Source organism: Pseudopodoces humilis, chromosome 4 (assembly GCF_049639895.1).
Source record: "Pseudopodoces humilis isolate 2021_Gansu_Grassland_sample_001 chromosome 4, ASM4963989v1, whole genome shotgun sequence".
Classification (NCBI taxonomy): Eukaryota; Metazoa; Chordata; class Aves; order Passeriformes; family Paridae; genus Pseudopodoces; species Pseudopodoces humilis.
Window position 1 is genome coordinate 21592903 of NC_142203.1, and position 12306 is coordinate 21605208.

Here is a 12306-nt window from a genome sequence, read left to right on the forward strand (position 1 = left end):
TTAATTAACCCCCAGAAGCTATGCAGAAAAGTCATATGGAGGCCGAGCTATCAACTTTCTATCTGCCTTCCAAAACTATTGCACTACACAAATGTCAGGTCTTTCACCTATCAACAAAATGAATGAGAAATCAGAAGGACTGACATAACCCTTTCCTTGGAAACCAGAGCCTAAAATGTTGCTAATGCAGTAGATAAGCCACAAAGCTAAAAGCATAAACCAAATTTATTTCCTTGCTTGATAGAAATTTGAGCAAGAATGTTGAGCAAACCAAGCTTAAGTCTGTGAAGTCTTAAAAGACCTTAACATGTATTTTATGGCAGTCTTTCTCTCCGAAACTTTTCCAGAGGTCAGTATTCATCATTGAGCATCAAGAAATCAGATGACAAGAATCATTTCACAGAATTTTTTACTCATATAGTCACATGAAAATTGCACTTTAAACAAGCTTCTCTCTGAAACATCATGAACACACTTGTTTTTTTCCAGGCATGATGCCATGAATGGAAGAATTGCAATTAGGTATTGATCAAGATATTACTAAGGGTTGTAGAGATTTTGTGCATTCAATGGAAGAGAACTTAAAAAGTTCTCTATGTACATGCATTTCTTCCTAAAATATCTGCTATTCATTCAGAGTGGCAATCACCCCAACTGCCTTCCACTTGTGGGTATTTACTTCTGGTGACCATTTTCAGAGGAACTCAAATACAAATTTACTTACTGTATAAAGCCAGTCATCCCAATAGAACACCAATAAACCCCAAAAATACTGTGACTGAAAGACTGCCTGACACTGTCGTCAACACCACTGAGAGTTTTCTATTGCAACAGATGCAACAAAAAAGCCAGGTTATTCACCAAGCTCCTTTTCTACTCTATCTGCTTCAAAAGAAGCAAAATCTCTGAAGAGCTGTGTCTGCACTAACTAAGCCATATAGAGGCTGTTAAGTAGTCCTATGGAGGCCTTGCGAATTAATTCCTCTAAATTTATCTCAGCAGTGCAAAAGGTTTTTCTATTTATTCTCTTATGCAGAATCAAACCAAAGTCACAGATCCACAACACACATATGCACACACAAAAACACACACAAATAACAAAGCAGTGAAAAAAAAACCCTACTAATGTTTTATTAGCAAGCTAAAAAAAATTGCTACTGCTAAAAAAAAAATAAAAAAGCAAAGAAGAAATGATAATATTCTTCCTACAGTTACAATAAATTAAAATGCAGAGGTTAATAAAATTGCTGGAGTGCTTATTAGAAACACCAATGAAAAGCAAGAAAAATGAAGAAGTCCAAGCCAACAGACATAATTACTTTCCTATTCTGTTTCACAGCTTATGGCTTCTAAGACAGGCTTTTATTTCAGAAATGGAAGTTAGACCAAGAACTGATGTATATAACTCAGACAGTTTGAAAAAGACAGGAAGAAAAACCAGGAAGTACCTGACAATCCCTATGGTGGAATCCTATTCAAAATAGTTTTCAGTGGACTGAAAAGCCAGGCCTAATTTGGAGACTGTGAAGAAAACCATAGCAGGTGCCCAATATATTTATGCAGTAACAACATCCTTGAGTCTTACATGTTCTAACATATTATAATTTTGCTACAAAAAAGAAAGACCGCCTTCCTACAAAATCACATCAGGAAAAAAAACCAAAAAAACAAAAGGAGAGCTTTTTTGTTGAAATCATTAAAGTCTGTTGGCTAACATATTTTCATCACTCTTGCACTGTTCTTGTGACCAAAATACAAGATTCTGCCATTAATGTGTCCCTTCAAGATATGACAAATTTCCTGACAAAACCCAAAGAACTGAGATATAAACATTGATCAGTTAGGAATGGCAGACTTTTCTTCTCATCATTTATCTGTTTAAATATAGAATAATATACACCAAAAACTTGCTTATACACCAGGTTTTGATATTATTATCAGTTTGCACACACTGCCTCTTGTCCTATCAAGCAAGCACCACACAGTCATTGGCAAGATCCCCCTGTGCTTTCTCAAGGCTGAGCAGTCCCAGCTCTCTTGCATGCTCCTTGCTGATATGGTCCCATAGTCATCCTCCACTTGACTTGATCCAGGATGTCCATGTCCTTCTTGCACTGGAAAGCCTAGAGCTGGACTGACAGCTTCAGATGTGTCCCACATGTAATAGAGGGCAAGGAACACTACCCTCAACCTACCGGCAGGCAACGTCGTTCCTAAAGTAACCCAGGAATCTTCTGGCCTTCTTTGCTATGAGGGTGCATTCCTGGCTTATGGTCAACTAGTGTCCACCAGGACACCAAGGTTGTTCCTGCCAAGTTGCTTTCTACCATGTCAGCTCCAAGATTTTAGAATTCAGAAAATTATGTTGGTTTTAGTGCTTTCACAGCAAACATTCAACAACAGCTTTGACATTGGAAAGACACCAGATTTTCTCCATCATTTTGTTGCTTGAAAGCTCAGTATGTGTAATCTTTGCCAAAGCATCGCATGTTATATAAACTCTGGGTATATCACATAATGTACTCTCTTGCAGTGACATGGAGTGTTTTTAAATTAAACACTTTTTACTGCTTGTGCTGGTTCAACAACCTTGTAAATTAAAAAGACTTATTAATTTTATCTGTATTTTTCAACTCCACTTTTAAAAACGTTGAAATGCAATTCTGCTAATGGTGCTGGAGCTACAGATTCATTAGTCAGAATTTTCACCACAGACTCTTACTCTCAAATTTGCATCATAAAATAATGTCTAGGTATTAACATTAGCCTTCTAAGACTAACTGTAAACTAGTTCTAAGTCAGGAGCACATACAAAAAAAAATAAAAAAAAAAAAACCAGCCACTGTCCAACTTCCAACTTGAAAGCATATAAGTCTCTCAGCTTTTTTTGTATAAAACAAAAAATCAGCCTGTTTCATAAGCCATATATTGAAGAGAAATTATTGAAAATTGTTTCATTTTGATGAAAGAAACAATGCAGTTATCGTTGAAAACCTGATGCTACTAATGAGTATCCATTGATTGGACTCCCCTACGTGCAAGTAGATCTTTCTGCTCTCAAGTTGTTCCAATCCATCTATTATATTATATGTATCCTGAAATTAGCCAGTAATGTCCTTTCCAATTCAAAGATGTAACAGATCGTCAGGTGAAGATATATAAGGGCAGCTTTTGAAATATATATGAGATCATAAAATGCAATATGCACTTAATATTGCAATGTTTACTCATGTTCTTGGCTACCCAGACTTTTTAGAACTTCCATTAGTTCTACAATCATGCTCATAATCTAAGTGACAGCAGCTGTTTCTTTAAAGTCAGAAGACCAGTGACAGAAAATTTGAGTGTTCCAAAAACTACTGCGCATAACTAATTACTTTAAGAAAATGTGTAGTGCATTCCAAACTTTTGTTTACATTTTGCTGATTTTCATGGCGACAAAAACCAAATTTTTTTCTAGAAAAAATTTACTTTAAGAATCGGATATGAAGAAACAATGCCTAAAAAAAACTCAGGTTAAAAATACCACAATCTTTTCCTCATTCTGGTAAAAATAACTGTTAACTAGTAGCCTGAAAAAAATTCAGAGAACTTACATTGTTAAAATTTGGTGTTGTATGTCTTTTTCTCATGTATCAAAACTAGTAGTATCAACGCTGAACCATGATTCTCATTAATCACCACGTAACAGTATTGTGTAAATATGCAATTTCCAAAGTAGTACTCTTTGTACTTTATTAATTTGATTTACCAAACTAAGCTTCATTTTAGAAGTGAGGAAGCTTCACAGATCACCTTCTGATCTGTGGAGTTTGATGAGTTCCTTGGACTGGACCCCTGAAGGAGGAATACTACCTGAATTCTGCTCAGTTTCAGACTTAACTCCTAGATCAGTTCCAAAAGGAAAAGAAAACAGAGAGCAATCTTGATCAGTCAGGTGCCAACTCAGAATACACCCAGAGACTCCTCAGCTGCTTTTGTACATGAACCTGATGAAAGATGACACTGACTCAAAGGCTTTTAATTACTGCAGGAAGCACTCAAGAATCACCTGGTTGTATCTGGAGTAAATCACATGATTTCAGACTTAGGTAGACTGTAACTACAAGTTTCTCTCTCTGTATCTCTGAGTTTTTCATCACAAATACAATGGCATCCGTGCCAAGAGTCATCCTAACTAATTTTTAATTCAGGAACTTGGGTTAAGAATCTAGTCACCCTAGACTTCTGTTACCTTCAGCAAAACAAGATCTTATATAAGTCTTAAGTGCTCCACAGAAGCATCCCTGTGTCTCCCTCTGAAGGGAACAGAAGTGACAAATAATCCTGATTTGACTCTCCTGCCTGTTAACACTTAGTCAGGATGTGTCTGGGGGTGACAAACTTTGGCCTTCAGACTTTTCTATACAGAAAATTTATACTTACCAAATCTAAATTCTGGAACAAAAAAAATTTCTGAATTGTCAGAGTAAAATGAAACAATGCTTTGGTTTGTATTTTGACATAAGTACCTAAAATTATTCTATGGATGTAAAATTGTCTTCCATTTTAGCCATGAAGTTTCTCCTCTACTTGTCTGTTCATACCTCTCCATTAGTAGTAATGATTCCATGCTACTCCTGATCAAACTTACTAGAAAAATTCATAATACAATTTATCCTTTTCTTGCCCACTCATTCCCTGCACCATTTGCAATAAAGGCAGCAGACAGTCCCATTAATCCCATCAGTCACTCCAGTACTATCCCATAGACCCCCTCCCCATCCATTTCTAAGCTACATCACCCACTTCCAAATTCCTTCTCAGAGACTTGGTACGAGGGCTCATCCTACAGCTCTAGCTGTAGACATCACAGATGTGCACTCCCTGTGCATCATTTACTGTGAATTCCAACAGCCTCACTCTGTGAATGAGTCAGAACCCACTTCATTCCCATCCTTCCCTGCACATCTGTTGTTTGAGAGCCATGACAAAGACCCACTGTCCATCATTTGCTCATGTGATCTCTTCAGAGTGCTTCTGCAGTTTATTTTCAAGTGTTTCTCCTGCAAAGCATCAAGAGGGAGCTTGGTCTTTTGTCTTTTTCTCCCCCTGAATCTTATCTTCGAATGGTCTTTTCTGCTGTCATAAGTTCAGCAGTCATCTCTGGACTGAAACACAGAGGTGTGATTTTTCTGCTCCAAACTCACTGACCAGGTTGTAACAATCTTTGGATATGGAATGTTTTGAGTTACCCATGACAATTTAATGGGACTTTTTTTAATTTTTTTTTTTTTAATTCATATTAGGACTTAAGGAATCTAGCAGATACTAGGATGCCATTTTTTACTTAACACTTTACCTGTGGGTAATAGGAGAAAATTTTGGCCTTGTACAACAAGTAACTGAAATAATCAGCTGAACTACTAGAACTGCTTTTTAAAAAAGAAAAATGTAGGATATAGGAATAATTAAGTGATGCATTTAGTATGGGTTGTAGAAGAAAAGAGTGTGCTTTACACATTTAAGCTTAATATCCCAGTCTGAAGTTCACCACAAAATCTTCTTTCTAAGCACTGGTTTCATACACATTAAAATAATCATTAAATTCAGGTATTTTAAAAAAAAATTATATTCTCAAAGTGCCACTGAATGTTGAATGGATTCTAAGTAGGAAGGAATCTCAGTGTTAATTCTGATTTAATAACAGAGGGATTCGACTACTTATGATGTAAATACAGTGTATTTCACCAAAGTGTGTATTCTAATGCATACATAAAGACGGTAACACGTGTAAGTGTGTATGAAGACTCAAAAGTGAAAGAAGTAATAAGGAAAATATCTGCAATAATAAGAGCAAATTTTTCTATTCTATCTTAGAAGTCAAAACAACTCATTTCATAGAACATGTTTATAGAGGATGAAGGAATGTTTTACTGTATATTTTTTCATTAATTTTCCTATGTAAATTAGAATTCCTATCTTGGGGAAGAAGCTGACACCATTTTCCCTTTGTCTCCCTACATGCGGTCAGCAGCGGGGGCCACCATCTTGGGAAGGGGCAGTTCTCCACCATTTTAAGAGTCTCTCTGTTCCCATGGGGTTAGCAATTTTTCTTGTTTTTTTTTTTTTCTTTTTTTTTTTGCCTGTTGCTGTTTTGTATGTTAGTAAACCACTGTTTTTTATCTTATATCTACTAATATTTGTTGCTTGTAGGTGGAAAGGGATTGGTTGAAATTAGGGGGAGTTAACTCATTTTAGAGTGTCTACTTTAAGTTGTCATGACAAAAAGAAAGGGAGCAAGCTCAGAACAGATGTCTTGGTATCAGTAAAAAGAAACTCCTCTGGCAAAAGTCAAAGCACAAGCTGCAGGAAACAATAAGTTGCAGAAAACCTTCTGGTTTTGCTGTCCTCAGTGTCTAGTTAGCACTACTGGCACTTCTTTCTATGAAACTTAAAGTTTAAAGCTGATTCACAAAACATTAAAGATTAACAGAAATTTCTAAAATTTACTTATTGGCATTTTCAACACAAAGCAAACTTCATATATTTCATTACATTTGTACTGAGCATACAGATGCAAGTGTCTGCAATAATCACATATTTCAGCAAGTATTCCAAGAACATAACTTTTAGGCATTGCCTCCAGGATCAAGTTGTAGCCACAAGATGGTCTTCACAGCTGCTACCACATCACATGAATCTGGAGAGTGCCAAGATAAAGGGAGAGAAATAGGACCCAGCCATAACCCCCTCTTTCTTTACATAGTTTTCCATTTCCACTCCCTTGTATTGTTCTGCAACATCGTATGTTGGAACACCGCAAGAATCACACCACATTCCTTAGAGCATTGTCCAAACACTTATGGACTTCTGTCAGGCTTGATGCTGTGATCACTTCACTGGGGAGCCTGTTTAGCCATCTTCTGGGTGAAAAACCCTTTTCTAATGTCCAACCTAAAAAAAAAACATCTTCAGGCCATTCCCTCGGGTTCTGTTACTGTCACCCCAGAGCAGAGATCAGTGCCAGTTTCTCTTCCCCTCACAAGGAAGTTGTAACTGCAGTGAGGTGTCCCCTCAGCCTCCCCTTCTCCAGGATGAACAGACCAAGTGATCTCAGCTGCTCCCTGTATGGCTTACCCCTCTAGGCCATTCACCATCTTCGTAGCCCGTAAGTATATGCTGCCCTGCAATGCGCACACACAGACAGTTGTTCTGAAAGGAGAGAAAATAGCTCAGAAAAATGCATTCCAACAATGAGAATATGTGCCAAAATACTGCAGTGAAATACCAACACGACGGGAAGAAATGTCAGAAAAAAGCATCGAAGTATGTAAGTGTTATATGGGGCAATGCCTCAAAGAATCCTGGCTGTGACAAGCTGACAAGAAAATCTTGACTTAGAATGCATTTAAGTAAAAAATAGTATGACAAAGGGCCGACAAGGAAGCTATGAGGCACAAAGATTCTTAACTCTGGAAGGCCACTGAGGTTTAAAAAGGGAAAAGGGAAAAACCACCTATTTTCAGCACTAAGTGAGAATAAAACAAAATCATTGGATGAAGAAGGGCCAGAAGTATGTCATCAGGTCCTACAAGACACTTTCAAAGCAAGTTACTTCAGTGTTCAGAGGAAATGGAAAGGAAAATTGAAATTATGACCCAGTAGGCAACACAGACAGATTGATGTGAGGCCAAGCTGGCACTGGTTGGATTCACAGAACCGGAGCTGGCTCCCTGCTCCTGCTTTTCTCTTTGCTAAGATGCACAATGGAACTTAAGACTGGCATATCTAGGGATTAGTTTTGCATGAAATATCAAGACAAAAGGAAGGAGCCCTTTATTTTCCCTGAAGATCCTTCCTTCAGTTTTTTTTTTTATTCAATTTTACACTCACTGCAAACAAATACAACGTAGGTGTAAGATTATATCCAGTAATTCTTAAACACGTATTGACAGCATTGTGTATATCACATCCAATACTAATCTATACTCAGATATAGTGAAATTCACCTCCTCTTTCTGTAGATCACTATAGCTGCCTGACACTGGTGGTACTACAAAGAAAAGTTCATTCTTTGATGGTTGGCTGACTTTTGCTAAACTGGATATAACTGTCCAAGCCAGAATTTTTATGAAGCAGCAGTTGTGATAAACACCCCACATCTGCAGTGAGTCGCAAAGCAAACATACACTTTAAATAAAGTTCAGCTCCTGTTGGTACAAAATTCCTTTACTACAAGATAAAGCGATCAGTTCAAAGTATTTCCAGTTGGCTCTTTACACATCCAGATGAAACCTAGACTGCTACTGAACATCCAGCACCACCTTCAGAAACATCCTAAATGGAACTCAAAAGCAATACTTTGAAAGGACTAGTTTGGCCTAACCTCACTTGCACATAAAGCATGAAAAAAGTGCAGTCAAGGGTGATTTTGCTGCAGTTCACTCACAGGAGATGCCTAAGCACCAGTTAGAAATCAAACACTAAAATATAACAAGATCCAAATGCTAGGTCCTGCAGATAAAATACATTACAGAGACAGCTGACAACAGTTGTATTTGTTTAAATATTCAGACTTCAAAGCAGAATTCGAGGCACAACAGTGCCATCCAGGGGTCAGTTAATTGCTGGTAAACATCCAAAGAATTTTCTGAAATTGTTTTTGGGTTGGTTTTTTTTGTTTGTTTGGGGTTTCCTTTTTTTTTGGGGGGGGGGGATAGGTTTGGGGGGTTTTTTGGTGGTGGTGGTGGTTTTAGTTTTTTGTGGGTTTTTTGTGGTTTTTGTTTTGTTTTTATTGTGTTTGGGGTTTTTTGTGATGTTTTTGGTTTTTCTTTTTCTTCTTTTTTTTTTTTTTTGTATAAACAGAACTCAGTTTGTTTAAAATTATTTCCCCAAATATTTTCAAATATGACCTCAGTTTTTTTGAATACTGCAGAAGATAAAAGGGAATGTGGAAAAACTCCAGTTCATTCTCTAGACATGCCAAATTTTGCTTACATTTAAGCAAGAGTTTTGCGAAAGTTTCAGTACAGTATTTGTAGCAATTTAAATCAACATGTCCTTCTAGCACAATAAACTGGCAATGATAAGGAAAGTTCTGATGAAACTTTGCCAAGCTTTTCAGACTAAGACATCACTCAGTCCAAAACACATGCTCAGTCATGCTTCACCAAAGCTGTTTAAAATGTGTTATGTATATAAAATTTCATACAACCAATCTTCAGAACGTATAGTTTCTACCCAACCCTAAATCTTCCTACTTCAGAAATGGAAAACTCAATCTGAAAATTGTAAAGCACTTTGAAAATGGAGCATGTTTTGTCATCGTGGGGATAGGGTAAGTTCTAGAGGTACAGCAGCGGTCACGGTTTACTCCTGTAACACTCAGCAGCAACAAGGGGAGAAAACAAACCCAAAATATTCCTAAGATTATAAACTAATCGTGGGGTCAGAGGCCACTTCAGTCAAAGGATTTACAAGCGTACATCCCTGCGGCTTTGGATTCAGCCGAGCACGGGCCACAGCTCCCACCCTATGCAAAGCCGGCTGTTTAGGAATGGCCCAGACGCCTCGGGGTAGCCCGGGTTCGGGATCCGCCCCCGTCCACGCCGCTCATCACGGGAGAGCGCCAGAAAAAAACACCCAATCAAAGCTCCTTAACCCCATTTCTGAAGGAGGGTTCCGGGGCGGGGCAGGAGCGGCTTCTCAGCGCTTGCGCGCGGTTTCGTTTCGTGCGGTGGCGTGGGGAGCGCTCGGAGCGGCCCGGGCACGGCGGGGCCTGCGGGGCTTTGCGGCGGCGCCATGGCTCCCGTGCTGAACCTCAACAACGAGGTGAGACACCCGCGGCCTCGGGGCGCCGGTGGAGCGGGCCGCGAGGGTTCGGGCCGGGAAAGGCCCGGCGGCTGCTGGGGGAAGGGCCGGGGCGGCGGTCAGCGGCGGCGGATCGCCCTGCGAGCGAGGCGGCTCGGGGCCGACCCTCCCCGCAGCCGGTGTGGCTGCCTGGAGCCGTAGGGAAGGCCCCAGGTAGGTGCCGTCGTCCCTCGGCATCTCATCGTGTTGGAGCTCAGCTGTGATGAAAACAACGTGAAGTTAAGGGGGGTGACACTCGATTTCGACACGTGTGCCTCTGCGCGATGTCCTGTCCCTAAGTGTCGTTTCATCAGCCTATCTTGCTGTGTTTGTGTTCACACCGAAGTTTTGCAGGTGATCTGGCGGACCCACCAGAGCCGCAGCTGCCTGTCTCCTGGATGACAAAGATACTGCCTTATTTTCTTGGACACTGAGGGACTGAAAATGAAAATTTAATGGGTTACAGCTATTTCCTGTTCTGTAAGAAGTCTGGTGTTTCATATTTATTTCAGTATATCTTTTTTCCTCTTTATAGTGTGAATTCGGTTATGTGTGTTTCACTTGTGTTGGATTTTGGTTACATATTTGAAAGTCATTATGCAAAATAAGCCTGGCACAGCTGAAGTAACCTCTTTTTAGGTGTTGCACCAACAGTTTAGAATAGCTGGCAGTTCTGCTCAGCATGTGTGGTGTGAGCATCTGCACTTGGCACTGCACACTTACAGAATTCCTACATAATTAGCAGCTTTAATTGCAGTTATCAGCAGAACAAAAATTTCTGTGTTTTACACATATAGTAACTTGGAGAGGGGTTGATTCGCAAGTTGATTTCCTGGTCAAGAATTTAGTGAAGTGTAGCCTCTTCAACAGGAAAAATGATTGATAGTACATAAAATCGAGATATTTACTCAGTGATTTTTGGTTCTTACTGTTAACAATAAGTACTGTTAACAATAAGTAAGGTCAGAAATAATTGATTTGACATTGAAATATATCTGTAAATTACCAAGGAAAGAAGAGGGTATTTCATTCATTGTTGTAGTGTGGAGTTGTGATTGATTCAAGTTTGGGTGATGTTTCATAGTCCTTCATCACAAAAATGCCAATATAACAAGGGATGAAAACAGAAGCATTGACTGAGGAGTTCTTCAGAAAAAGAATACACTAAGTTTATGTACAAAAGATTGGAAGATTTCAGTAAGGACACTGGGAATGTCATTTCATCTTATAATTCAAACATGACCTTCTCCTAAGAGGAAACTGAAAGTTCTGGAGGAGGTAGCTTTTACCAGTTTCTACAAAAAGTAGACACTCCGTAATAATATCTGAGATGTAAGGTAGGACAGAGACCGAAATCCTGGATGCCATCTCTTCAACAGGGACAGAAGGTCAGTCTGGCTTAGAGTAGGATGGAGACCTATCAAGAATAGATTAAAAAGTGTTTTCCATTTCTATGCATATGTCCTTTTGTAAGTGTCAGAGCTATATTAATAATTATGGTGTTTAGTTATGAAATGTGAAATAAATTATTTACCAACACCTGGATATTTCATATCTCTGTAACATATATCCTCTCTGTATTTGTTACAGAGATGCCCTTGTACGAAAGCATTTTAAGAATAAAAATCATGTCTTCCTCTAATAAGCGATGAAATGAAGGAATTCTATTAGGACCATGTTTAAAGAAATAATTTTTGAAAATGCAGTCTATTAAATAATATTTCTTGTGTATTCTTCCACTTTGCTAAGGGAAAGCAAGTTACAGAGCAGCTCTATTCTGTTCACTAAAGCTTTTTGCAGTTAGGCAATACTAGAGATCATGTTGGTTTATCCCCATTAGGCCATATACAGTAGGCATGATGGTGTTTGTTGCAGAGACAACTTTATGACCCTTATATGTCTTTGCTGGATTTACAGGAGTCCAGTATTAAAGGAGTCTACAACAAGCCTGGAGGGAGACTTTTCTCAAAGGCATGTAGAGATAGTGCAAGAGGGAACAACTTTAAATTAAAAGAAAGTAGATTTAGATTAGATACTAGAACAAAATTCTCTGCTGTGGGGGTGGTGAGCCGTTAGTGTGTGTAGGCCTGTGAATATGTGGATGCACTATCTCTGGAGGTGTTAAAGGCCAGGTTGGATGTGCTCTGACCAGTCTGGTGCAGTGGGAAGTGTCCTTGTCCATTACAGCAAGGCTGGAACCAGGTGGTCTTTAAGGCCCCTTTCAACCCAAACCATTCCATGAAATTCTGTGGTATTATATTTACATACTTCAGGTTTTAATTCTAGTAAACAAAGAGTTCTGCTTTAATTAACATAAAATACCATGTGCTGCTAAATGGTGGAATCTTAAGGAATTCTTGAATGATAGATTTCAAATTTTTTTTTTACCAATTTACATTTTGTTTATAGGAAGAACAAATATTCTTAAGACCAGTGTTTCTCAGTGATATGAACTGGCACTTATCTTAATTGACC

At 38.8% G+C, this 12306-nt stretch overlaps 1 protein-coding gene across 2 annotated transcripts in view; it reads left to right on the plus strand.

The window, feature by feature from the left end:
* The first annotated feature begins 9682 nt into the window (after positions 1–9682).
* The window catches only part of SRFBP1 (serum response factor binding protein 1), a 66932-nt gene continuing 64308 nt past the window's right edge, over positions 9683–12306 (plus strand). Inside the window, exon 1 of one of the 2 annotated variants that reach the window (XM_014257081.2) lies at positions 9683–9813. In XM_014257081.2, coding sequence (XP_014112556.2) covers positions 9784–9813 — 30 coding nt within the window. In that variant the 5' untranslated portion in view covers positions 9683–9783. The remainder of the gene's footprint in view (positions 9814–12306) is intronic. The other variant, XM_014257082.2, reaches the window with a different exon arrangement.